This window comes from Rhinoraja longicauda, chromosome 19 (assembly GCF_053455715.1).
Source record: "Rhinoraja longicauda isolate Sanriku21f chromosome 19, sRhiLon1.1, whole genome shotgun sequence".
NCBI classification, from domain to species: Eukaryota; Metazoa; Chordata; class Chondrichthyes; order Rajiformes; family Arhynchobatidae; genus Rhinoraja; species Rhinoraja longicauda.
Window position 1 is genome coordinate 2,824,952 of NC_135971.1, and position 27,952 is coordinate 2,852,903.

At 54.8% G+C, this 27,952-nt stretch overlaps 2 protein-coding genes across 2 annotated transcripts in view; both read right to left on the reverse strand.

Moving 5' to 3' along the window:
• Positions 1 to 9,190, reverse strand: part of LOC144602487 (nuclear factor 7, brain-like) — a 20,722-nt gene extending 11,532 nt beyond the window's left edge. The window contains exons 1-3 of the mRNA XM_078415618.1: positions 8,771 to 9,190; positions 3,265 to 3,360; positions 1,135 to 1,368 (exon numbers count right to left, since the gene is read on the reverse strand). Coding sequence (XP_078271744.1) covers positions 1,135 to 1,368; positions 3,265 to 3,360; positions 8,771 to 9,190 — 750 coding nt within the window. The remainder of the gene's footprint in view (positions 1 to 1,134; positions 1,369 to 3,264; positions 3,361 to 8,770) is intronic.
• LOC144603008 (zinc-binding protein A33-like) overlaps positions 1 to 27,952 on the reverse strand; it is an 852,507-nt gene that overhangs the window by 90,710 nt on the left and 733,845 nt on the right.

Here is a 27,952-nt window from a genome sequence, read left to right on the forward strand (position 1 = left end):
AATGTTGGGGGAGTCCAGAACAAGGGGCCACACACAGTTTAAGAATAAGGGGTCGGCCATTTAGAACGGAGATGAGGAAAAACTATTTCAGTCAGAGAGTTGTGAATCTGTGGAATTCTCTGCCTCAGAAGGCAGTGGAGGCCAATTCTCTGAATGCATTCAAGAGAGAGTTAGATAGAGCTCTTAAGGATAGTGGAGTCAGGGGGTATGGGGAGAAGGCAGGAACGGGGGTACTGATTGAGAATGATCAGCCATGATCACATTGAATGGCGGTGCGTACAGGCTCGATGGGCTGAATGGCCTCCTCCTGCACCTATTGTCTATTGTCCAAACGTCACCTATCCATGTTCTCCACAGATGCTGCCTGACCCGCTGAGTTACTCCAGCACTCTGTGATGTTAGAGGCAGGAAACATGTTCCGATGTTGGGGGAGTCCAGAACCAGGGGCCACACACAGTTTAAGAATAAGGGGTCGGCCATTTAGAACTGAGATGAGGAAAAACGTTTTCAGTCAGAGAGTTGTGAATCTGTGGAATTCTCTGCCTCAGAAGGCAGTGGAGGCCAATTCTCTGAATACATTCAAGAGAGAGCTAGATAGAGCTCTTAAGGATAGCGGAGTCAGGGGGTATGGGGAGAAGGCAGGAACGGGGTACTGATTGAGAATGATCAGCCATGATCACATTGAATGGCGGTGCGTACAGGCTCGAAGGGCCGAATGGCCTCCTCCTGCACCCTATTGTCTGTTGTCTATTGCCTTCGTCGCCCAAACCTGTCTGCTGGAAATCTTACCAAAGGAACCTTAGTTGGGACCAATGTCCTGTTGCAGTTTTAAATGCGACCCTTCGTTTAAAACATAACACGATGGAGGGGGAGGGGGGAGGGGGGAGGAGGGGGGGAGGAGTGGGGGGAGGGGGGGAGGAGGGTGGAGGGGGGGAGGGGGGAGGGTGGGTGGAGGGGGGGAGGGGGAGGGAGGGCTGGATGGGGGAGGGGGAGGAGGGGGGGAGGAGGGTGGAGGGGGGGACGGGGAGGGGGAGGGGGGGGTGGTGGAAGGGGGAGGGGGGGAGGAGGGGGGGTAGGGGGGTGGAAGGGGGAGGGGGGAGGGGAGGAGGAGGGGGGGGAGGGGTCATGTCTCACCTTCAGCAAGGTGTAGACGTCCTGGTGTTCCAAGCGCTTCTGCACGTTTGACAGGGTCTGCTGAGTGAGGGTCAGGTTGTCCTGGATCCTGCGAAGGTTCATCTCCATCTTTAACAGCACGTCGCTCTCCTGTGACAGCAAGTCGTTGAAGAGACCCTTCTGCTTCTCGTCCAGCACGCTGCGCAGCTTGGTAAACTCGGTCGTGATGTGACTCTGTAGTTTGTTCGACTGGTCCTGTTGGTGGGAACAGAGTTCAGAGTCAGCCGCCCGCGGAGATTCAACAGACAACAGACAACAGGTGCAGGAGGAGGCCATTCGGCCCTTCGAGCCTGTACGCACCGCCATTCAATGTGATCATGGCCGATCATTCTCAATCTGTACCCCGTTCCTGCCTTCTCCCCATACCCCTGACTCCGCTATCCTTAAGAGCTCTATCTAGCTCTCTCTTGAATGCAATGTGATCATGGCTGATCATCCACAATCAGTACCCCGTTCCTGCCTTCTCCCCATACCCCCTGACTCCGCTATCCTTAAGAGCTCTATCCAGCTCTCTCTTGAATCGCATTCAGAGAATTGGCCTCCACTGCCTTCTGAGGCAGAGAATTCCACAGATTCACAACTCTCTGACTGGAAAGGTTTTTCCTCGTCTCAGTTCTGAATGGCCGACCCCTTATTCTTAAACTGTGTGACCCCTGGTTCTGGACTCCCCCAACATTGGGAACATGTTTCCTGCCTCTAACGTGTCCAACCCCTTAATAATCCTATACGTTTCGATAAGATCCCCTCTCATCCTTCTAAATTCCAGTGTGTACAAGCCCAGTCGCTCCAGCCTTTATCAGGTATGTAGGTTAATTGGCTGGGTAAATGTAAAAATTGTCCCTAGTGGGTGTAGGATAGTGTTAATGTACGGGGATCGCTGGGCGGCACGGGACGGTGGGCCGAAAAGGCCTGTTTCCGCGCTGTGTATATATATGATATGATATGATATGATACATCGATGTTTAGAGGGTATTAGCTATAAGGAGATTGGACAAACTTGGATGGGTTTTCTCAGGAACGTCAAAGTTTGATGGAAGTCCCGTTAGCACTGTATACAATCACGAGGTGCCTGGATCGTGTGGACAACCATTGTCTTTTTTCGTGAAGTGGAGATTCGAAAGACTACAGGTCATAAGTTTAAGCTGAGAGAGGGCCAAGGTTTAGCAGCAATATGAGGGGCAACGCTGGCAATGGAGGGTGCATGCCGGGGGTGGTGGTGAAGACAGACACGGAGGTCTGCTGGATTGGCAGGTGGAATGGAGGGGTTGTGGATCAAGAGGAGATTAGTTTAACTTGGCCTTCGTGTTGAGCACGGGCAGCAGTGGGCCGAAAGGCCTGCTCCCGTACTGCGTTGTTCTACGTGAAGAAAGCCAATGGTATGTTGCCATTCATAGCGAGGGGATTTGAGTATAGGAGCAGGGAGGTTCTGCTGCAGTTGTACAGGGCCTTGGTGAGACCGCACCTGGAGTATTGCGTACAGTTTTGGTCTCCTAATCTGAGGAAAGACATTCTTGCCATAGAGGGAGTACAGAGAAGGTTCACCAGATTGATCCCTGGGATGGCGGGACTTTCATATGAAGAAAGACTGGATAGACTCGGCTTGTACTCGCTGGAATTTAGAAGACTGAGGGGGGATCTTATAGAAACTTACAAAATTCTTAAGGGGTTGGACAGGCTAGATGCGGGAAGATTGTTCCCGATGTTGGGGAAGTCCAGAACAAGGGGCCACACAGTTTAAGGATAAGGGGGAAGTCTTTTAGGACCGTTTTTTTTCACACAGAGAGTGGTGAATCTGTGGAATTCTCTGCCACAGAAGGTAGTTGAGGCCAGTTCATTGGCTATATTTAAGAGGGAGTTAGATGTGGCCCTTGTACAATGACAATAAAGGCATATTATTATTATTATTATTATTATTAAAGGGATCCGGGGTATGGAGAGAAGGCAGGTACGGGATACTGAGTTGGATGATCAGCCATGATCATATTGAATGGCGGTGCGTACAGGCTCGAAGGGCCGAATGGCCTACTCCTGCACCTATTTTCTCTGATGTTTCTATGTTCTGTGATTCCAATCTGCTTGAGTGGAGACTACCTTGATCTCTGAGATCTTCTCCTGCTGTTTGTCCTCGAACTCCTGGTAGTAATTCTTCTTCTGCTTGAGAGCGTTGAGGTTCATCTTCATTTTGTCCTGTAAACGGCAGTGGGAAACATCACGGTCGAAGGTGCATTGAGAATGGACCCCCCGGGTTGGCACCGGTTGACTCCGGCCCAACAGAGAGGGCCGGTCTGCCATCGGCCCCTCCAGGCCAATCCGCCAATCACCCCAGCCTCCAACCCACCATTCTCTCCCGTTCCCCGTTCACTCTACCTGCGGTCCGAATGGATGAGACAATAGACAATAGACAATAGACAACAGGTGCAGGAGGAGGCCATTCAGCCCTTCGAGCCTGTACGCACCGCCATTCAATGCGAGTATGGCTGATCACTCTCAATCAGTACCCCGTTCCTGCCTTCTCCCCATACCCCCTCACTCCGCTATCCTTAAGAGCTCTATCCAGCTCTCTCTTGAAAGCATCCAACGAACTGGCCTCCACTGCCTTCTGAGGCAGAGAATTCCACACCTTCACCACTCTCTGACTGAAAAAGTTCTTCCTCATCTCCGTTCTAAATGGCCGACCCCTTATTCTTAAACTGTGGCCCCTTGTTCTGGACTCCCCCAACATTGTAGTTGGGTTGGAGAGGCTAGATGCGGGAAGATTGTTCCCGATGTTGGGGGAGTCCAGAACCAGGGGTCACAGCTTAAGGATAAGGGGGAAGTCTTTTAGGACCGAGATGAGAAAACATTTCTTCACACAGAGAGTGGTGAGTCTGTGGAATTCTCTGCCACAGAGGTAGTTGAGGCCAGTTCATTGGCTATATTTAAGAGGGAGTTAGATGTGGCCCTTTTTGCTAAAGGGATCAGGGGGTATGGAGAGAAGGCAGGTACGGGATACTGAGCTGAATGATCAGCCATGATCATATTGAATGACGGTGCAGGCTCGAAGGGCCGAATGGCCTACTCCTGCACCTATTTTCTATGTTTCTATGTTTCTATTGGGAACATGTTTCCTGCCTCTAATGTGTCCAATCCCCTAATTATCTTATATGTTTCAATAAGATCCCCCCTCATCCTTCTAAATTCCAGTGTATACAAGCCCAATCGCTCCAGTCTTTCAACATATGACAGTCCCGCCATTCCGGGAATTAACCTAGTGAACCTACGCTGCACGCCCTCAATAGCAAGAATATCCTTCCTCAAATTTGGAGACCAAAACTGCACACAGTACTCCAGGTGCGGTCTCACCAGGGCCCGGTACAACTGCAGAAGGACCTCTTTGCTCCTAAACTCAAACTAGGAGACCAAAACTGCACACAGTACTCCAGGTGCGGTCTCACTAGGGCCCTGTACAACTGCAGAAGGACCTCTTTGCTCCTATACTCAACTCCTCTTGTTATGAAGGCCAACATGCCATTGGCTTTCTTCACTGCCTGCTGTACCTGCATGCTTCCTTTCAGTGACTGATGCACTAGGACACCCAGATCTCGTTGAACTCCCCTCTTCCTAACTTGACACCATTCAGAAAATAATCTGCCTTCCTATTCTTACTTCCAAGTGAATAACCTCACACTTATCTACATTAAACTGCATCTGCCATGTATCCACCCACTCACACAACCTGTCCAAGTCACCCTGCAGCCTTATTGCTCTTCCTCACAATTCACACTGCCCCCAGCTTAGTATCATCTGCAAATTTGCTAACGGGCCGAAGGTCCTGTTTCCGCACTGTGTGACTCTATGGTTCCCCCCCCCCCCACAGATCACGGTCTATCTTTGCTTCTATACTTCAGGTCAATCAAGGACCAGTCTCATAGAAACGTAGAAAATAGGTGCAGGAGGAGGCCACTCGGCCCTTCGAGCCTGTACGCACCGCCATTCATTGTGATCGCGGCTGATCGTCCACAATCAGTAACCCGTGCCTGCCTTCTCCCCATATCCCTTGATTCCACCAGCCCCCTAGAGCTCTGTCTAACTCTCTCTTAAATCCATCCAGTGATTTGGCCTCCACTGCCCTCTGTGGCAGAGAATCCCACAAATGTAATATATTCCTTTATTCGTCCCACGCCGGGGAAATTTACAGTGTCACAGCTGCAAAGTGCATAGCAAGAGACCATTCATTATAAATAAAAGTAACGACAAGGATAAATTGTATTCCTTGGCTGGTACTGTTGACTCGTCTGCCGGGAGCAGTGCTGGTTGTGCAGTCTCACAGCAGCGGGAAGCACGCAAGGACCTCCTATATCTCCCCTTCACGCACTTGTGGTGAAGGAGTCTAGTCACTGAAGGAGCTACTCAGTGCAGTGAGTGTCCTGCATGGGGTGGGAGTCGTTCGGCCCTTCGAGCCTGTACGCACCGCCATTCAATGTGATCATGGCTGATCATTCTCAATCAGTACCCCGTTCCTGCCTTCTCCCCATACCGCTTGACTCCGCTATCCTTAAGAGCTCTATCCAGCTCTCTCTTGAATGGCATTCGGAGAATTGGCCTCCACTGCCCTCTGAGGCAGAGAATTCAACAGATTCACAATTCTCTGAGATGGGGAGGGGGGGGGGGGGGATCGGATTGGGGAAGATGGTGGGGGGGGGGGGCGCTTGGGGGGACAAGACGGGGGGGAGATGCGGAGAGGATGGGAGGGGGGGGGAGATAGTGGGGGACTAGATGGAGCGATGTGGGGGGGGAGAGAGATAGTGGGGGACAAGATGGAGCGATGTGGGGAGGGAGAGAGATAGTGGGGGAATAGATGGAGCGATGTGGGGGGGAGAGAGATAGTGGGGGACAAGATGGGGGTGGTCGGCTTGGGGGAGATGGGGCGCAGATAGTGGGGGGGCTTGGGGGACATGACGGGGAGATAGTGGGAGACAAGATGGAGCGATGTTGGGGGGGAGATAGTGGAGGAGAAGATGGAGCGATGTGGGTGGGGGGAGATAGTGGAGGAGAAGGTGGAGCGATGTGGGTGGGGGGAGATAGTGGGGGAGAAGATGGAGCGATGTGGGGGGGGAGATAATGGTGGAGATAGTGGGGGAGATAGTGCGGGACAGGATTGAGAGATTGAGAGATGGGGGGATGTGGGGGGGGGGAGATAGTGGGTGACAAGGAGCAATGTGGGGGGGGAGATAGTGGAGGACAAGTTGGAGCGATGTTGGGGGGGGGAGATAGTGGGGGGAGAAGATGGGAGGATGTGGGGGGGAGATAGTGGAGGAGAAGATGGAGCGGTGTGGGTGGGGGGAGATAATGGGGGAGATAGTGGGGAGAAGATGGAGCGATGTGGGTGGGGGACAAGATGGAGCGATGTGGGTGGGGGAGAAGATGGAGCGATGTGGGTGGGGGAGAAGATGGAGCGATGTGGGTGGGGGGGAGATAATGGGAGGATGTGGGGGGAGATAGTGGGGGAGATAGTGGGGGACAGGATTGAGAGATTGAGAGATGGGGGGTGTGGGGGGATGTGGGGGGGGGAGATAGTGGGGGAGAAGATGGAGCGATGTGGGGGTGGGGGAGATAGTGGGGGAGAAGATGGAGCGATGTGGGGGTGGGGGAGATAGTGGGGGAGAAGATGGAGCGATGTGGGGGGGGGGAGATAATGGGGGAGATAGTGGGGGACAGGATTGAGAGATTGAGAGATGGGGGGGTGTGGGGGGATGTGGGGGGGGGGAGATAGTGGTGGAGAGATAGTGGGGGAGAAGATGGAGCGATGTGGGTGGGGGGGGGAGATAATGGGGAGATAGTGGGGGAGAAGATGGAGCGATGTGGGTGGGGGGAGATAGTGGGGGAGATAGTGGGGGGAGATAGTGGGGGGAGAAGATGGAGCGATGTGGGTGGGGGGAGATAGTGGGGAGATAGTGGGGGACAGGATTGAGAGATTGAGAGATGGGGGGGGTGTGGGGGGGGGAGATAGTGGTGGAGAGATAGTGGGGGAGAAGATGGAGCGATGTGGGTGGGGGAGATAGTGGGGGAGAAGATGGAGCGATGTGGGTGGGGGGAGATAATGGGGGAGATAGTGGGGGAGATAGTGGGGGGAGAAGATGGAGCGATGTGGGTGGGGGGAGATAGTGGGGGAGATAGTGGGGGAGAAGATGGAACGATGTGGGTGGGGGGAGATAGTGGGGGAGATAGTGGGGAGAAGATGGAGCGATGTGGGTGGGGGAGATAATAGGGAGAAGATGGAGCGATGTGGAAGGGGGGAGATAAGTGGGGGAGAAGATGGAGCGATGTGGGGGGGGGAGAGATAGTGGGGGAGAAGATGGAGCGATGTGGGGGGGGGAGATAGTGGGGGAGATAGTGGGGGACAGGATTGAGAGATGGGGGGTGTGGGGGGATGTGGGGGGGGGGGAGATAGTGGTGGAGAGATAGTGGGGGAGAAGATGGAGCGATGTGGGTGGGGGGAAATAGTGGGGGAGAAGATGGAGCGATGTGGGTGGGGGGGAGATAATGGGGGAGATAGTGGGGGAGATAGTGGGGGAGAAAGATGGAGCGATGTGGGTGGGGGGAGATAGTGGGGGAGATAGTGGGGGAGAAGATGGAACGATGTGGGTGGGGGGAGATAGTGGGGGAGATAGTGGGGGAGAAGATGGAGCGATGTGGGTGGGGGGAGATAATAGGGGAGAAGATGGAGCGATGTGGAAGGGGGAGATAGTGGGGGAGAAGATGGAGCGATGTGGGGGGGGGAGAGATAGTGGGGGAGAAGATGGAGCGATGTGGGGGGGGGGAGATAGTGGGGGAGATAGTGGGGGACAGGATTGAGAGATGGGGGTGTGGGGGGATGTGGGGGGGGGGGGAGATAGTGGTGGAGAGATAGTGGGGGAGAAGATGGAGCGATGTGGGTGGGGGGAAATAGTGGGGGGAGAAGATGGAGCGATGTGGGTGGGGGGGAGATAATGGGGGAGATAGTGGGGGAGATAGTGGGGGAGAAGATGGAGCGATGTGGGTGGGGGGAGATAGTGGGGGGAGATAGTGGGGGAGAAGATGGAACGATGTGGGTGGGGGGAGATAGTGGGGGAGATAGTGGGGGAGAAGATGGAGCGATGTGGGTGGGGGGAGATAATAGGGGAGAAGATGGAGCGATGTGGAAGGGGGGAGATAGTGGGGGAGAAGATGGAGCGATGTGGGGGGGGGAGAGATAGTGGGGGAGAAGATGGAGCGATGTGGGGGGGGGGAGATAGTGGGGGAGATAGTGGGGGACAGGATTGAGAGATGGGGGGTGTGGGGGGATGTGGGGGGGGGGGAGATAGTGGTGGAGAGATAGTGGGGGAGAAGATGGAGCGATGTGGGTGGGGGGAGATAGTGGGGGAGAAGATGGAGCGATGTGGGTGGGGGGAGATAATGGGGGAGATAGTGGGGGAGATAGTGGGGGAGAAGATGGAGCGATGTGGGTGGGGGGAGATAGTGGGGGAGATAGTGGGGGAGATAGTGGGGGAGATAGTGGGGGAGATAGTGGGGGACAGGATTGAGAGATTGAGAGATGGGGGGATGTGTGGGGGGGATGTAGTGGATGGAAGAGTATCACCTTGTAGATCTCCACCGCCTCGTTGATCAACATGAAGTTGTGCGCCTTGTGGCTGCGGCCATCTCTCCGGTCCAGACATACCACGCAGATCAGCTTCTTGTCCGTCTCGCAGAAGAGCTTGAGCTCTTCCTCGTGGTCCAGGCAGAAAGGCCGGTTGCCCTTCACCTTCAGGTTGAGGGAGATGTTCCTGCTCTTCTTCACCAACTTGCCCAGGGCACGGTTGGCCTTGAAGGTCTTCTCCGGGAAGACCTGCCCGCACTCGGGGCACCTCGCCTCGGTCTCCCCGTCCCATTTCTTGGCGATGCAGTCCCTGCAGAAGTCATGGCCGCAGTCCAGGATGACCGGGTCGGAGTAGAGCTCCAGGCAAAGAGGGCAGTTCAATTCATCCTCCAGGCTGAGAGTGGAGTGACCAGATGCCATATTGCGCATCTAGGCGGCCGGCTTCATTGGGGGGGGTGGGGGGGGGGTCCAGGGAGAGACACAGATCGCACAGATGGGTTGGGTTTGGTGGTGGGGGGCTTGGGGAGGCTTGGGGGGACAACCCGAAGACTCGGCGACCTCCCGAGCGACCGTCAGAGGGATGGGAGTGAAAGTCGGGCGGTCACTCAATCACTCAAGGAGCGAACATTCAGCGCGACTTCGGGGGAGGTTTGGCAAAAAGTTGCGCAGCGTAACAAAACACACACACACACACACACACACACACAGAACCCGCCCCCACCTACCCCCTCCAACATCACCACCCTCCCCTCCCCTCCCCGTTCCCCTCCCCTCCCAATGGCAACGATCTTCCCCAAGGACGAGCTCAGAGATTTAAGGTGGACCATGAAGGCAACTCGGAGCGCAATGCGTCTCTCAAATGTGGTGCCCCGAGGAGGCTGTACGCCTGGGCTTGTGGGGGGGTCTTCTTACCTCCTCTGGGCTTTGGTGGGCACTTGGAGTCAGCTGCCAGAGGAGGTAGTGGAGGCAGGTGCCACGACTACATTGTGCAGATGATCCAAAGCTGGGGGGGGCAGTGTGAATTGTGAGGAAGATGCAGGGTGACTTGGACAGGTTGTGTGAGTGGGCGGATGCATGGCAGAGGCAGTTTAATGTGGATAAGTGTGAGGTTATTCACTTTGGAAGTAAGAATAGAAAGGCAGATTATTATCTGAATGGTGTCAAGTTAGGAGGAGGGGGAGTTCAACGAGATCTGGGTGTCCTAGTGCATCAGTCAATGAAAGGAAGCATGCAGGTACAGCAGGCAGTGAAGAAAGCCAATGGCATGTTGGCCTTCATAACAAGAGGAGTTGAGTATAGGAGCAAAGAGGTCCTTCTGCAGTTGTACCGGGCCCTAGTGAGACCGCACCTGGAGTACTGTGTGCAGTTTTGGTCTCCAAATTTGAGGAAGGATATTCTTGCTATTGAGGGCGTGCAGCGTAGGTTCACTAGGTTGATTCCCGGAATGGCGGGACTGTCGTATGTTGAAAGGCTGGAGCGATTGGGCTTGTATACACTGGAATTTAGAAGGATGAGGGGGGGATCTTATTGAAACATATAAGATAATTAGGGGATTGGACACGTTAGAGGCAGGAAACATGTTCCCAATGTTGGGGGAGTCCAGAACCAGGGGCCACACAGTTTAAGAATAAGGGGTAGGCCATTTAGAATGGAGATGAGGAAGAACTTTTTCAGTCAGAGAGTGGTGAAGGTGTGGAATTCTCTGCCTCAGAAGGCAGTGGAGGCCAGTTCGTTGGATGCTTTCAAGAGAGAGCTGGATAGAGCTCTTAAGGATAGCGGAATCAGGGGGTATGGGGAGAAGGCAGGAACGGGGTACTGATTGAGAGTGATCAGCCATGATCACATTGAATGGCGGTGCTGGCTCGAAGGGTTGAATGGCCTCCTGCTGCACCTATTGTCTATTGTTTGAAATGAAAGCGTGAATGATTTTTTCTGTGTCGTCGAATTGGAGGAAAGGTTTGATTTTAGCTCTGGTACGAAGTTGGAAGAAGCTGGCTTTTACCACAAGCGTTGACTTGCTTGTCAAACGTTAATGCAGAGTCAAATATCACGGCGAGGTTTTTGACATGCGGTTTGACTAGGCAGGATAGGCTTCCAAGACTGCCTGTTATCGATTTGATGGAGTCGGGGGGGGGGGGGGGGGGGGGGGGGCGAATAGGATGACCTCAGACTTGCTCCCATTTAATTGGAGGAAGTTCTGTGCCATCCAACATTTTATGTCCTCAAGGCAGTGTAAGAGGCTGTTTAAATTTGACTGGTTGTTGGGTTTCAGGGGGAGGTAAAGCTGAGTGTCATCGGCATAGCAGTGGAAAGAAATGCCGTGCCTTTGAATGATTTGGCCAAGGGGGAGCATGTATAGAGAGAAGAGAATGGGGCCCAGGATGGAGCCTTGTGGAACTCCGCCGGAGAGGCTAGCTGGAGAAGAGGAATAACTGCCTATGTTGATGTGGTGCACCGAGGAAGCTGTTAGCCTGGGCTTGTGGGGTCTTCTTACCTCCTCTGGGCTTGGTGGGTACTTGGAGTCAGCTGCCAGAGGAGGTAGTGGAGGCAGGTGCCACCACTACATTAGAAGATTGAGGAGGGATCTTATAGAAAGTTACAAAATTCTTGCCATAGAGGGAGTACAGAGAAGGTTCACCAGATTTGATCCCTGAGATGGCAGCTTTGGTCTCCTAATCTGAGGAAAGACGTTCTTGCCATAGAGGGAGTACAGAGAAGGTTCACCAGATTGATCCCTGGGATGGCAGGACTTTCATATGAAGAAAGACTGGATAGACTCGGCTTGTACTCGCTGGGATTTAGAAGATTGAGGGGGGAATCTTATAGAAACGTACAGAATTCTTAAGGGGTTGGACAGGCTAGATGCGGGAAGATTGTTCCCGATGTTGGGGGAGTCCAGAACAAGGGGTCACACAGTTTAAGGATAAGGGGGAAGTCTTTTAGGACCGAGATGAGAAAGTTTTTTTTCACACAGAGAGTGGTGAATCGGTGGAATTCTCTGCCACAGAAGGTAGTTGAGGCCAGTTCATTGGCTATATTTAAGAGGGAGTTAGATGTGGCCCTTGTGGCTAAAGGGATCAGGGGGTATGGAGAGAAGGCAGGTACGGGATACTGAGTTGGATGATCAGCCATGATCATATTGAATGGCGGTGCGTACAGGCTCGAAGGGCCGAATGGCCTACTCCTGCACCTATTTTCTATGTTCCTGTTTCTATGAAAGGCGGTGGAGGCCAATTCTCTGAATGCATTCAATAGAGAGCTAGATAGAGCTCTTAAGGATAGTGGAGTCAGGGGGTATGGGGAGAAGGCAGGAACGGGGTACTGATTGAGAATGATCAGCCATGATCACGGTGAATGGCAGTGCTGGCTCGAAGGGCCGAAGGGCCTCCTCCTGCACCTATTGTCTATTGAAAGACATTTGGACAGCTACATGGATAGGGAAGGTTTTGGATGCACACGGGCCAAACGCGGGCAAGTGGGACCAGTGGGTCAGCATTGGCAAGTTGGGCCGAAGAGCCTGTTTTGAGCGCTGTGTGACTGTACGATGTTGTGGCCTTTCCCCGTGGGAGAACGGCTTCCACCCGAAACGTCGCCCATTCCTTCTCTCCACAGATGCTGCCCGACCCGCTGAGTTACTCCAGCACTCTGTGAATCGTCACCTATCCATGTTCTCCACAGATGCTGCCCGACCCGCTGAGTTACTCCAGCACTCTGTGTCTACCTTCTACTAGAATACAGTGTGGATTTAGTGGACTGAATGTTCTCTTAATCCTTGAATAACAGAGCTGTACAGCACGGAAACAGGCCATTCGGCCCACCTGGGCTAGTCCCATTTGGCCCATATCTCTCCAACCCCTCTCTAATCCAAATATCTGTCCAAATGTATCTGACAGGGAGGGGAGGGTGGGGTTGGGTGGTGTGGGGTGGGGTGGGTTGGTGGGGTGGGTTGGTGGGGTGGTGTGGTGTGGGTGGGGGTGGTAGGGGTGGGTGGGGGGTGGTGTGGGTGGGGGGGTGGGGTTGGGGGGGGTGGTTAAGGTGGGGGTGGGGTGGGGGGATGGGTGGTGTGGGTGGGGGGGTGGGGGGGTGGTGTGGGGGGATGTGTGGGGGGTGTGGTGTGGGGGGCAGGGTGGTGTGGGTGGGGGGTTGGGGGGTGGTGTGGGTGGGGGGTGGGGAGGGTGGGGTTTAGTGTGTGGGGGGAGGGGAGGGTGGGGGGAGGGAAGGGAAGGGTGGGGGGTGGGGTGGGGGGGTCATGTTGGAGGGTGGTGAGGGTGGGGGTGGGGTGGGAATGGGTGGTGTGGGTGGGGGGTTGGGGGGGTGTGGGAGGTGGGGTGGGTGGGGTCGTGTTGGTGGGTGGTGAGGGTGGGTTGGGGATGGGTGGTGTCGGTGGGGAGGTGTGTGTGGGGATAGGGTGGGTGGGGGGTTGGGGGGTGGTGTGGGTGGGGGGTTGGGGTGGTGCATGTGGGGGGAGGGGAGGGTGGGGTGGGGGGGTCGTGTTGGCGGGTGGGGAGGGTGGGGGGTGGGGTGGGGGGATGGGTGGTGTGGGTGGGGAGGATGGGGTGGTGTGGGTGGGGGGGTGGGGTTGGGGGGGTGGTGAGGGTGGGGTGGGGGGATGGGTGGTGTGGGTGGGGGGGTGGGGGTGGTGTGTGGGTGGGGGGTGGGGTGGTGTGTGTGGGGGGAGGGGAGGGTGGGGGGTGGGGTGGGAGGGGAGGGTGTCGTGTGGATGGTGGCTGGGGGTGGGTGGGGATGGGTGGGGATGGGTGGGGATGGTTGGGGATGGGTGGGGATGGGTGGGGATGGGTGGGGATGGGTGGGGATGGGTGGGGATGGGTGGGGATGGGTGGGGATGGGTGGGGATGGGTGGGGATGGGTGGGGGTGTGTGGGGTGGGTGGGGATGGGTGGGGATGGGAGGGCGGGGGGGGTCATATGTAGTGGATGGGATGGGGGGGACTGTTTGATGGGGGAGGGGTGGAGTTGGGGGCATGAGGTTGGTGAGGGGATGGGATGGGGTGTGTGTTTGGGAGAGGGTTTGGGTAGTAGACCTGTGATTGGGGGGGTGTGATTTGGGGTGGGGTGGGGGCATGTGATTGGGGGGGTGTGTGATTGGGAGGGTGGGCGTGTGATTGGGAGGTGTTTTGGGGAGGGGTGGGGCATGTGATTGTGAGGGGGGGGGTTGGGGCCTGTGGTTCGGAGATGGTCGGTGGGGGGCAATGATAAGGGGGGAGGGTGGGGGCTGTGATAAGGGGGGATGGTGGGGGACTGTGATAAGCGGGGGGGTGGGGGCATGTGATTGGGGGTGTGTGATTGGGGGGGTGTGATTGTGGGGGGTGGGGGCTTGTGATTCGGAGATGGGAGAGGGTGGGGGCCGTGATAAGGGGGGAGGGTGGGGGCGTGTGATTGGGGGGGGCGTGTGATTGGGGGGTGTGGTGATTTGGGGAGGGGTGGGGGCGTGTGATTGGGGGAGGTGTGATTGGGAGGGTGGGTGTGTGATTGAGAGGTGTTTTGGGGAGGGGTGGGGCATGTGATGGGGGGGTGGGGGCCTGTGACTCGGAGATGGGGGAGGGTGGGGGGGCTGTGATAAGGGGGGAGGGTGGGATTACCTGTGGGCAGTTGGTGTTGGAGACAGAGTTTGACCACAACTTGTTTACACTTCACCCTGCGTCTTGGTTTTGGTTTTCTACCGAGTCCATGTTTGGGGGAATTGACTTGTCTGAAGGTTACGCGACGTTGTCGGATTAGCTACTAGCGAGGGAATGTCCGGAACTCGGTGTGATTGGGGAGGGAGGGGGGGTAGGGGGGAGGTTGTGAGCCGGGCCAAACCCACGCCTTTTGCTGACCACGCATGTATAACTTGTAGGTCATGTTGAAACATTAGTTTCCGATCAGCGAGCGGCTCTTCGACCGACTGCCCTTGAGAGAGGATTGTTTCTGTTCCTGCACTCAGCGGACATTTGGAACATTCAGCCACTTTATACCGACTCAGTGAACCCCGGTCGATCAAAGCACAAAGAGGAGTTGAGTATAGGAGCAAAGAGGTCCTTCTGCAGTTGTACAGGGCCCTAGTGAGACCGCACCTGGAGTACTGTGTGCAGTTTTGGTCTCCAAATTTGAGGAAGGACGTCCTTGCTATTGAGTATAGGAGCAAAGAGGTCCTTCTGCAGTTGTACAGGGCCCTAGTGAGACCGCACCTGGAGTACTGTGTGCAGTTTTGGTCTCCAAATTTGAGGAAGGATATTCTTGCTATTGAGGGCGTGCAGCGTAGGTTCACTAGGTTAATTCCCGGAATGGCGGGACTGTCATATGTTGAAAGACTGGAGCAACTAGGCTTGTATACACTGGAATTTAGAAGGATGAGGGGGGATCTTATCGAAACGTATAAGATTATTAAGGGGTTGGACACGTTAAAGGCAGGAAACATGTTCCCAATGTTGGGGGAGTCCAGAACAAGGGGCCACACAGTTTAAGAATAAGGGGTCGGCCATTTAGAACTGAGATGAGGTAAACCTTTTTCAGTCAGAGAGTTGTGAATCTGTGGAATTCTCTGCCTCAGAAGGCAGTGGAGGCCAATTCTCTGAATACATTCAAGAGAGAGCTGGATAGAGCTCTTAAGGATAGCGGAGTCAGGGGGTATGGGGAGAAGGCAGGAACGGGGTACTGATTGAGAATGATCAGCCATGATCACATTGGATGGCGGTGCATACAGGCTCGATGGGCCGAATGGCCTCCTCCTGCACCTGTTGTCTGTTGTGCCGGAGAATCTCATCGGGTCAGGCAGCGTCTGTGGAGGGAATGAACAGACCTTTAGACGTCTTGTGGAGACGTATAAAATTATAAAAAGGACTGGACAAGCTAGATGCAGGAAAAATGTTCCCAGTGTTGGGGGACTCAATAGACAACAGGTGCAGGAGGAGGCCACTCGGCCCTTCGAGCCTGTACGCACCGCCATTCAATGTGATCATGGCTGATCATTCTCAATCAGTACCTCGTTCCTGCCTTCTCCCCATACCCCCTGACTCCGCTATCCTTAAGAGCTCTATCCAGCTCTCTCTTGAATGCATTCAGAGAATTGGCCCCCACTGCCTTCTGAGGCAGAGAGTCCAGAACCAAGAGACGTATAAAATTATAAAAGGACTGGACAAGCTAGATGCAGGAAAAATGTTCCCAATGTTGGGGGAGTCCAGAACCAGGGGCCACCCTCAGTCTAAGAATAAAGGGGAGGCCATTTAGAACTGAGGTGAGAAAAAGAGAGTTGTGAATGTGTGGAATTCTCTGCCAAAGAGGGCAGTGGAGGCCAATTCACTGGATGGATTTAAGAGAGAGTTAGATAGAGCTCTAGGGGGCTAGTGGTATCAAGGGATATGGGGAGAAGGCAGGCACGGGTTACTGATTGAGAATGATCAGCCATGATCACATTGGATGGCGGTGCGTACAGGCTCGAAGGGCCGAATGGCCTCCTCCTGCACCTATTTGCCCAACTCGTCCATGCTGTTCCTTATAGAGTCACACCGCATGGAAACAGGCCCTTCGGCCCAACTTGAGTGCAGGCAGCAGGACTAGAATACTTCACTTCCAGTCCAAGCTTACTGATACAAGAATTGTTCACTGGGGAGCTGTAAATGCTGCATTTTGGTAGGACAAATCAAAATAGGACGTACAGGGTAAATGGTAGGGAATTGAGGAATGCAGTGGAACAGAGGGATCTGGGAACTGAAGGTGGAATCTCATGTGGATAGGGTGGTGAAGAAGGCGTTTGGTATGCTTGCCTTTATAAATCAGAGCATCGAGTATAGAAGTTGGGATGTAATGTTAAAATTGTACAGGGCATTGGTGAGGCCAAATCTGGAGTATGGTGTGCAGTTCTGGTCGCCAAATTATAGGAAGGATGTCGACAAAATGGAGAGGGTACAGAGGAGATTTACTAGAATGTTGCCTGGGTTTCAACACTTAGGCTACAGAGAGAGGTTGAACAGGTTGGGTCTTTATTCTTTGGAGCGTAGAAGGTTGAGGGGGGACTTGATAGAGGTTTTTAAAATTTTGAGAGGGACGGACAGAGTTGACGTGGGTAGGCTTTTCCCTTTGAGAGTGGGGAAGATTCCAACAAGGGGACATAGCTTCAGAATTGAGGGACAAAAGTTTAGGGGGTAACATGAGGGGGAACTTCTTTACTCAGAGGGTGGTGGCTGTGTGGAATGGGCTTCCGGTGGAAGTGGTGGAGGCAGGCTCGATTTTATTATTTAAGAGTAAATTGGATAGGTATTGGAGGGTTATGGTCTGAGAGCAGGTAGATGAGACTAGGTCAGGGAGAGTGGTCGGCGTGGACTGGTAGGGCCGGACAGGCCTGTTTCCATGCTGTAGTTGTTATATGTTATATGTTATATAACAATCTGTATATTGAACTCCCAGGTGGGGCATTGCCTGAAGGACGCAAAGAAAGCTTTACCATCCTGCTTGAATTCGCTGAAGGACATCCTCACTTTGGACATGTCTTCAACAAGAACAGGGATGATCGAGCTCCACTACTTCGCAAGTTTAGCTTTCTTGGCTTTGAGATTGTGAGACCTGGGCCCAAAAAAGACCAGACACTTTCTTCATGATGTATACATCTGAAAGAGACTCGTCTGATGAAGAATAAACGCGTGCTTTTATAGAAACATAGAAACATAGAAAATAGGTGCAGGAGTAGGCCATTCGGCCCTTCGAGCCTGTACGCACCGCCATTCAATATGATCATGGCTGATCATCCAACTCAGTATCCTGTACCTGCCTTCTGTCCATACCCCCTGATCCCTTTAGCCACAAGGGCCACATCTAACTCCCTCTTAAATATAGCCAATGAACCGGCCTCAACTACCTTCTGTGGCAGAGAATTCCGCAGATTCACCACTCTCTGTGTGAAAACAACCGGTCCTAAAAGACTTCCCCCTTATCCTTAAACTGTGTGACCCCTTGTTCTGGACTTCCCCAACATCGGGAACAATCTTCCCGCATCTAGCCTCTCCAAACCCTTAAGAATTTTGTAAGTTTCTATAAGATCTCCCCTCAATCTTCTAAATTCCAGCGAGTACAAGCCGAGTCTATCCAGTCTTTCTTCATATGAAAGTCCCGCCATCCCAGGGATCAATCTGGTGAACCTTCTCTGTACTCCCTCTAAGGCAAGAACGTCTTTCCTCAGATTAGGAGACCAAAACTGTACTCAATACTCCAGGTGCGGTCTCACCAAGGCCCTGTACAACTGCAGCAGAACCTCCCTGCTCCTATACTCAAATCCCCTCGCTATGAACGCCAACATACCATTGGCTTTCTTCACTGCCTGCTGCACCTGCATGCCTACTTTCAATGACTGGTGCACCACGACACCCAGGTCTCGTTGCATCTCCCCTTCTCCTAATCGGCCACCATTCAGGTAATACTCTGCTTTCCTGTTCTTGCCGCCAAAGTGGATAACCTCACATTTATCCACATTATACTGCATCTGCCATGCATCTGCCCACTCACCTAATCTATCCAAGTCACCCTGCAGCCTTCTAGCATCCTCCTCACAGCTAACACTGCCACCCAGCTACGTGTCTTGGTGCTTTGATGTTCTGGGGTTGTATTTTGTTTCATCCATGAAGGTGTATTAGTGAAATTCTGTCTTATTGGGCATCGCAGCCTCTGGAGAATTGTACGGTTCGGTGGTCGGTGAGATAATCTCTATTTGCATGTTATGATTAGAGCAAATAAATTGCTCGCCATGAATTTAACTGCGTACGTTTTTAGTTTTGAAGCTGATGTTGCAATAATAACATTTATTTTACTGTTGAATTGTTTATATTAGACAATAGACAATAGGCAATAGGTGTAGGAGGAGGCCATTTGGCACTTCGAGCCTGTACGCACCGCCATTCAATGCGATCATGGCTGATCATTCTCAATCGGTACCCCGTTCCTGCCTTCTCCCCGTACCCCCTGACTCCGCTATCCTTAAGAGCTCTATCCAGCTCTCTCTTGAATGCATTCAGAGAATTGGCCTCCACTGCCCTCTGTGGCAGAGAATTCCACAGATTCACAACTCTCTGACTGAAAAAGTTTTTCCTCATCTCAGTTCTAAATGGCCTACCCCTTATTCTTAAACTGTGTGTGGCCCCTGGTTCTGGACTCCCCCAACATTGGGAACATGTTTCCTGCCTCTAACGTGTCCAACCCCTTAATAGACAATAGACAATAGACAATAGGTGCAGGAGTAGGCCATTCAGCCCTTCGAGCCTGTACGCACCGCCATTCAATGCGATCATGGCTGATCACTCTCAATCAGTACCCCGTTCCTGCCTTCTCCCCATACCCCCTGACTCCGCTATCCTTAAGAGCTCTATCTAGCTCTCTCTTGAATGCATTCAGAGAACTGGCCTCCACTGCCTTCTGAGGCAGAGAATTCCACACCTTCTCCACTCTCTGACTGAAAAAGTTCTTACTCATCTCCGTTCTAAATGGCCGACCCCTTATTCTTAAACTGTGTGTGCCCCTTGTTCTGGACTCCCCCAACATTGGGAACATGTTTCCTGCCTCTAACGTGTCCAACCCCTTAATAATCTTATACGTTTCGATAAGATCCCCTCTCATCCTTCTAAATTCCCTCTCCCCCTCTCCCCTCCCCTTCCCAGCCGTCTAGACCAGGAAGCAAGGGCAAGACGGGCATTCCCTCCCAGCCGTCTAGACGCCCGTCGTCTGGAGCCCTGACCTGCAGACAAACCTCAGTGGGCGCTGAGACACACATTCCAAGGGGCTGGCACCAAATTCAGGCAATGTTCTCACCACTGACTGGACAATTGACTTTCTGCTCTGAGCGGCCCTTAAATATTCTGCTGGGGTGTGCTGGTGGGGTGTGGGGATGTGAACAGTTCCATGGGACTGCACCCTGACCCTAACCCTAACCCTAACCCTGACCCTGACCCTGACCCTGACCCTGACCCTAACCCTGACCCTGACCCTAACACTGACCCTAACCCTGACCCTGACCCTAACCCTAACCCTAACCCTGACCCTAACCCTGATCCTGACCCTAACCCTGACCCAAACCCTGACACTAACCCTGACCCTAACCCTGACCCTGACCCTAACCCTGACCCTAACCCTGACCCTGACCCTAACCCTAACCCTAACCCTGACCCTAACCCTGACCCTAACCCTAACCCTGACCCTAACCCTAACCCTGACCCTGACCCTAACCCTGACTCTGACCCTGACCCTAAACCTGACCCTGACCCTAACCCTGACCCTAACCCTGACCCTGACCCTGACCCTAACCCTGACCCTGACCCTAACCCTGACCCTGACCCTAACCCTGACCCTAACCCTAACCCTGACCCTAAGCCTGACCCTGACCCTAACCCTAACCCTGACCCTAACCCTGACCCTAAGCCTGACCCTGACACTAACCCTATACCACTGGTCTATGGGAAAATGAGGGAATGGCGGTGTTTGTACAATTCATTGTGCTGTTCCTCCACATGTAACCTGTGTTCACCATCACCCTGTGCCCACTACCCTGCCCCCCCCCCCTCAGTGTGGCCCATCAGACTGGGCTGTGGTTACAGGGCCAAGCCCCTGTGGAGAGGGGCTAGTCTCTACGCCACCGTGAGGTGGGCCGAGTGGCCCGTTTCCATGCTGCACAACCACCTATGTTGCAGAATCGCACCAGAACAGGCCCTTCGGCCCACAATGTCTGTGCCGGACACGAAGCCAAGAGCATCTCTCATCTACCTGCACATAATCCTCATCCTTCCCGACATAGAAACATAGAAAATAGGTGCAGGAGTAGGCCATTCGGCCCTTCGAGCCTGTGCGCACCGCCATTCAACATGATCATGGCCGATCATCCAACTCAGTATCCCGTACCTGCCTTCTCTCCATACCCGCTGATCCCTTTAGCCACAAGGGCCACATCTAACTCCCTCTTAAATATAGCCAACGAACTGGCCTCAACTACCTTCTGTGGCAGAGAATTCCACTCTCTGTGTGAAGAAAAACGGTCCTAAAAGACTTCCCCCTTATCCTTAAACTGTGTGACCCCCTGTTCTGGACTTCCCCAACATCGGGAACAATCTTCCCGCGTCTAGCCTGGCCGACCCCTTAAGAATTTTGTACGTTTCTATAAGACCCCCCCCCCTCAATCTTCTAAATCCCAGCGAGCCTATCCAACAGTCTCTTCAATGCCACTATCGTACCTGCCGTCACCACCACCCCCGGCACCAAGTTCCAAGCACTAACCACTCTCTGTGTCATAATAACTTTCCCCGTCCGTCTCTTGCCCACTTTGCCCCCCTCACCTCCAACCAATCCACATTTCCAGGTGTGTAAGATAGGGCTCGTGCTGGTTTAAACCGAAGACAGACACAGAGTGCTGGAGTAACTCAGCGGGTCAGGCAGCATCTGTGGAGAACATGGATAGGTGACCCTTCGAGACACCTGAAACGTCACCTATCCATGATCTCCACAGATGCTGCCTGACCCACTGAGTTACTCCAGCACTCTGTGAAACGTCACCTATCCATGTTCTCCACAGATGCTGCCTGACCCTCTGAGTTACTCCAGCACTTTGTGAAACGTCAATCAACTCAACCCAACCCAACTCAACCCAACCCAACTCAACCCAACCCAACCCAACTCAACCCAACCCAACCCAACCCAACTCAACCCAACCCAACCCAACTCAACCCAACCCAACCCAACCCAACTCAAACCAACCCAACTCAAACCAACTCAACCCAACCCAACTCAACCCAACTCAACCCAACCCAACTCAACCCAACTCAACCCAACCCAACTCAACCCAACTCAACCCAACCCAACTCAACCCAACCCAACTCAAACCAACTCAACCCAACCCAACTCAACCCAACCCAACTCAAACCAACTCAACCCAACCCAACTCAACTCAACCCAACTCAATCTCCACCCATTCCTTCTCTCCACAGATGCTGCCTGACCCACTGAGTTACTCCAGCACTCTGTGAAACGTCACCTATCCATGTTCCCCACAGATGCTGCCTGACCCGCTGAGTTACTCCAGCACTTTGTGAAACGTCAATCAACTCAACCCAACCCAACTCAACCCAACTCAACCCAACCCAACTCAACCCAACCCAACCCAACTCAACCCAACTCAACTCAACCCAACTCAATCTCCACCCATTCCTTCTCTCCACAGATGCTGCCTGACCCGCTGAGTTACTCCAGCACTCTGGGAAACGTCACCTATCCATGTTCCCCACAGATGCTGCCTGACCCGCTGAGCACTCTGTGTCTATCTGCGTGTTCGGTTCCCTGCTTGTCCGTGGGCCATTTCGCGGGGGCTTGTGTGTTTTCGCTGGCTGTTTATGTTTAACGTTGGGCTTCGTCGTTAATTGTGGGCCGAGGGAGCCTCGATGAACCAGCCGTCAGCGATGGGCAGTGGGAATCAAGGAACTGCCCTTCCCTGACAGGGCCCAGTGTGGCCAGCGGGCTGGGCCTTGGACCTGCTGCAGCCTGAAGCATTTGCAGTGGACGTCACGGAAAGGCAGGATCGGCCGACATCCGCTGGGCGGCTGTGGGGATACGAGGAGCATCACTGTGTGTTGGAGCCGGTACCGACACATGCCTACTACCTACGTCACCTGAGCTCGAAGGGCCAAACGGCCTCCTCCTGCACCTATTATCTACGTTTCACCAAAATAGGATAGTCCACGAGCAAGATGCAAGTGTGGTAGTAGTTAACTGGCGTGCGTGCGTGCGTGCGTGTGTGTATATAAGCTTACAATTGTGATTCCCTCTTTTTTTAAATGTGTAATTTATTATCTATCCACGTTTCTTTGTGTAGAGTGTTGTGGTCAGGTCTGACGAAGGGCCTCGACCAGAAACTTCACCTGTTTCCTTATCTCCGGAGGCGCTGCCTGACCCGCGGAGTGTCTCCGGCGTTTGGTGCCTTTCACGGCTCGCTGTCTTCCAGTTAGCAAAGCAACAGGCCCCTCCAAGCTCACTGCTGCACCTCAGGCTACTGAGTGAATGGGAGGGCAAGTTAATCGTGCTTCACGGCCTTTTGTGTTGACTTAGTTTCTCACCATCCTTTGGGAACCCAACTGAAAGCATCGGTGATGGTCAATAGACAATAGGTGCAGGAGGAGGCCATTCGGCCCTTCAAGCCAGCACCGCCATTCAATAGACAATAGGTGCAGGAGGAGGCCATTCGGCCCTTCGAGCCTGTACGCACCGCCATTCAATGTGATCATGGCTGATCATTCTCAATCAGTACCCCGTTCCTGCCTTCTCCCCATACCCCCTGACTCCGCTATCCTTAAGAGCTCTATCCAGCTCTCTCTTGAATGCATTCGGAGAATTGGCCTCCACTGCCTTCTGAGGCAGAGAATTCCACAGATTCACAACTCTCTGACTGAAAAAGTTTTTCCTCATCTCCGTTCTAAATGGCCTACCCCTTATTCTTAAACTGTGTGGCCCCTGGTTCTGGACTCCCCCAGCATTGGGAACATGTTTCCTGCCTCTAACGTGTCCAACCCCTTAATAATCTTATACGTTTCGATAAGATCCCCTCTCATCCTTCTAAATTCCAGTGTATACAAGCCTAGTCGCTCCAGTCTTTCAACATACGACAGTCAGATGGAGGTGCCCTGTCGGAGTACCCAGAGGCCAAGTACACACACAGGGCCATTTGTCAAACACACAGTCTTGCCCTTCCTCTGGTCCTTCATAAGTTATAGGCGTAGAGTTAGGCCACTCGGCCCATCGAGTCCAATCCGCCATTCAATCATGGCTGATCTCCCTTCTCCCCTTGACACCCGTTCTAATCAAGAATTTGTCTATCTCTGCCTTAGAAATATCCACTGACTTGTGGCCTCCACAGCCCTCTGTGGCAACGAGTTCCACAGATTCACCACCCTCTGACTAAAGAACTTCCTCCTCACCTCCTTTCTGAAAGAGCGCCCTTTAATTCTGAGGCTGTGCCCTCTGATCCTAGACTCTCCCACCACTGGAAACATCCTCTCCACATCCACTCTATCTGTGCCTTTCATTATCCTGTAAGTTTCAACAAGGTCCCCCCTCAACCTTCTAACCCCCAGCGAGTACAGGCCCAGTGCCCACAAACCCTCATCATATGCTAACCCACTCGTTCCTGGGATCGTTGTTGTAAACCCCCCCTCCAGACCCTGTCCACAGCCAGAACATCCTCAGATATGGGGCCCAGCCTTGCTCACGATACTGAAGTCTGGACTAGGCTCAATCCAATGATTGTTCTTTCTGAAGATGTGGGTGGGGTACTGAACAATGGTGCAGGTGGCACCAGAGGTCTCCACCCAACCGTGGAGATAATATTGAAGAGGTTTTATTAATGCACTTCAACCAACTTTGCCCTTTCTATACAGGGCTTATTTCACCCCCTTTTGATCCTATTTCTGAGAGTTTGCTGTTGAGATTCAGTATTGAGTTTGGAGCTATACTATTGTTGAGGCCTTTCTCATAGAAACATAGACAATAGGTGCAGGAGGAGGCCATTCGGCCCTTCGAGCCTGTACGCATCGCCATTCATTGTGATCACGGCCGATCGTCCACAATCAGTAACCCGTGCCTGCCTTCTCCCCATATCCCGCCATTCCACTAGCCCCCCTAGAGCTCTATCTAACTCTCTCTTAAATCCATCCAGTGATTTGGCCTCCACTGCCCTCTGTGGCAGAGAATTCCACACATTCTCAACTCTCTGGGCGAAAAAGTTCCTTCTCGCCTCAGTTTTAAACGGCCTCCCCTTTATTCTTCGACTGTGTGTGGCCCCTGGTTCTGGACTCCCCCCGACATTGGGAACATTTTTCCTGCATCTAGCCTGTCCAGTCCTTTCATGATTTTATACGTCTCTATAAGATCCCCTCTCGTCCTTCTAAACTCCAGTGAATACTGGTGGAATAGGGTGAGGGGGGGGAACAGTGCACAAAGGCACAGTCACGTTGATAACTGGGACTCTAGCAGCCATTCCACACTTCCTCGACATCTTGTAGCCCCCTGGGTGGTGAAGAATGAAAAGCCATGGCCATTGTTGCTTTTAATATGGACAATAGGTGCAGGAGGAGGCCATTCGGCCCATCGAGCCTGTACGCACCGCCATTCAATGTGATCATGGCTGATCATCCAACTCAGTATCCCATACCTGCCTTCTCTCCATACCCCCTGATCCCTTTAGCCACAAGGGCCACATCTAACTCCCTCTTAAATATGGCCAATGAACTGGCCTCAACTACCTTCTGCGGCAGAGAATTCCACAGATTCACCACTCTCTGTGTGAAAAAAAAACGGTCCTGAAAGACTTCCCCCTTATCCTTAAACTGTGTGGCCCCTTGTTCTGGACCCGATACGTTACCCATTCCTTCTCTCCAGAGATTCCGCCCGACCTGCTGAGTTACTCCGGGCTTTCTGTGTCTAACTGGATATTGGGAATGGGAAGGGTGGTGGGATTAAGTGTGTGTGTGTGTGTGTGTGTGTGTGTGTGTGTGTGTGTGTGTGTGTGTGTGTGTGTGTGTGTGTGTGTGTGTGTGTGTGTGTGTGTGGGGTGTGTGTGTGTGTGTGTGTGTGTGTGTGTGTGTGTGTATGTGTGTGTGTGTGTGTGTGTGTGTGTGACAGAGAGTCTGTCTGTCTGAGCCAGCGTCCATATGTTCTGTTGGGGTTTATTTTTATCTGCAGTAATTTTGTTTTTTTGTTGCCCTGGATTGCAATGCTGTTTCGTAATAAAAATGTGGGAGAAATCAGCTGACTTCTCGATCCTCACCTCGCCTCGCCCCGTCTGAAAGGGAACGTGGTCGGTATCTGTGTTAGGGGGGGTGGGTGTGGGGAGGTAGAGGGGGTGGGGAGATAGAAGGGAGGTAGAATGGGGGGGTGAGGGGAGGTAGAGGGGGGGGGTGTGGGGAGGTAGAGGGGGGTGTGGGGAGGTAGAGGGGGGGTGTGGGGAGGTAGAAGGGGGGGTGTGGGGTGGGAGAGGGAGAGGGGGGGTGTGGGGAGGTAGAGGGGGGGTGTGGGGAGGTAGAGGGGGGTGTGGGGAGGTAGAGGGGGGGTGTGGGGAGGTAGAAGGGGGGGTGTGGGGTGGGAGAGGGAGAGGGGGGGTGTGGGGAGGTAGAGGGGGGGTGTGGAGAGGTAGAAGGGGGGAGGTAGAGGGGGGGGAGGTAGAGGGGGAGGGGGGGAGGTAGAGGGGGTGGGGAGGTAGAGGGGGGGGTGTGGGGAGGTAGAGGGGGGGTGTGGGGAGGTAGAGGGGGGGGGTGTGGGGAGGTAGAGGGAGGGGTGTGGGGGGGTAGAGGGGGGGGGTGTGGGGAGGTAGAGGGAGGGGTGTGCGGGGGTAGAGGGGGGGGTGTGGGGGGGTAGAGGGGGGTTGTGGGGAGGTAGAAGGGGGGAGGTAGAGGGGGAGGTAGAGGGGGAGGTGGGGAGGTAGAAGGGGGGAGGTAGAAGGGGGGGAGGTAGAGGGGGGGTGTGGGGAGGGAGAGGGGGGTGTGGGGAGGTAGAAGGGGGGAGGTAGAAGGGGGGAGGTAGAGGGGGGGGAGGGGGGAGGTAGAAGGGGGGGTGTGGGGAGGTAGAGGGGGGGAGGTAGAGGTGGGGTGGGGAGGTAGAAGGGGGGAGGGTGGTGGGAGGTAGGGGGGGGTAGAAGGGGGGTGTGGGGAGGTAGAAGGGGGGAGGGTGGTGGGGAGGTAGGGGGGGGTAGAAGGGGGGGTGTGGGGAGGTAGAAGGCGGGGGTGGGGAGGTAGAGGGGGGGGGTGTGGGGAGGTAGAGGGGGAGGGGGGAGGTAGAAGGGGGGGGTGTGGGGGGGTAGAAGGGGGGGGTGTGGGGGGGTAGAAGGGGGGGTGTGGGGAGGGGGGGTTGGGGGTAGAGGGGAGGGTGTGGGGGGGTAGAGGGGGATGTGGGGAGGTAGAGGGGGGGTGTGGGGAGGTAGAGGGGGAGGGGGGAGGTAGAAGGGGGGGGTGTGGGGGGGTGTGGGGGGTAGAGGGGGAGGGGGGAGGTAGAAGGGGGGGGTGTGGGGGGGGTAGAGGGGGGGTGTGGGGGGTAGAGGGGGAGGGGGGGTAGAGGGGGGTGTGGGGAGGCAGAGGGGGGTAGAGGGGGGGTGTGGGGAGGTAGAAGGGGGGGTGTGGGGAGGTAGAGGGGGGAGGGGTGTGGGGAGGTAGAGGGGGGGAGGTAGAGGGGGGGTGTGGGGAGGTAGAGGGGAGGGGGTGTGGGGAGGTAGAGGGGAGGGGGTGTGGGGAGGTAGAGGGGGAGGTAGAGGGGGAGGGGGGGAGGTAGAGGGGGTGTGGGGGAGGTAGAGGGGGGGTGGGGGGGAGGGTGTGGGGGGAGGGGGGGGGAGGTAGAGGGGGGGTGGGGGGGTAGAGGGGGGGGTGTGGGGGGAGGGAGAGGGGGTGGGGGGGTGGGGAGGGGGGGGGTGGGGGTGGAGGGGAGGTAGGGGGGGAGGTGAGGGGGGGTTGAGGTGGGGTGTGGGGGTGAGGGGGGAGGTAGAAGGGGGGAGGTAGAGGGGGGTGTGGGGAGGTAGAGGGTGGGTGTGTGGGGGGAGGGGGGTGTGGGGGGTAGGGGGGGAGGTAGAGGGGGGTGGTGTGGGTAGAGGGGGGTGTGGGGGGTAGAGGGGGGGTGTGGGGAGGTAGAGGGGGGGGGTGTGGGGAGGAGGGGGGGTGTGGGGAGGTAGAGGGGGGGTGGTGGGGAGGTAGAGGGGGGGTGTGGGGTGGGTAGAGGGGGGGGGAGGTAGAGGGGGGGTGTGGGGGGAGGGGGGGAGGTAGAGGGGGGGGGTGTGGGGGGTAGAGGGGGGGGTGTGGGGAGGTAGAGGGGGGTGTGGGGGGGAGGGGGGGGTGGGTGTGGGGGGGGGGGGAGGTAGTGGGGGGGGGGGGTGGTAGGGGGGGGGGGGTAGTGGGGGGGGTGTGGGGGAGGTAGGGGGGGGTGGGGTGAGGTAGGGGGGGGTGGGTGAGGTAGAGGGGGTGTGGGAGGTAGAGGGGGGGTGGGGTGAGGTAGAGGGGGGGTGGGGGGGGTAGAGGGGGGGGGTGTGGGGGAGGTAGAAGGGGGGGTGTGGGGAGGTAGAAGGGGGTGTGTGGGGAGGTAGGAGGGGGGGAGGTAGAAGGGGGGAGGTAAGGGAGGGGGGGTGTGGGGGGGGGGAGGAGGTGTGGGGAGGTAGAAGGGAGGAGGTAGAAGGGGGAGGTAGAAGGGGGGTG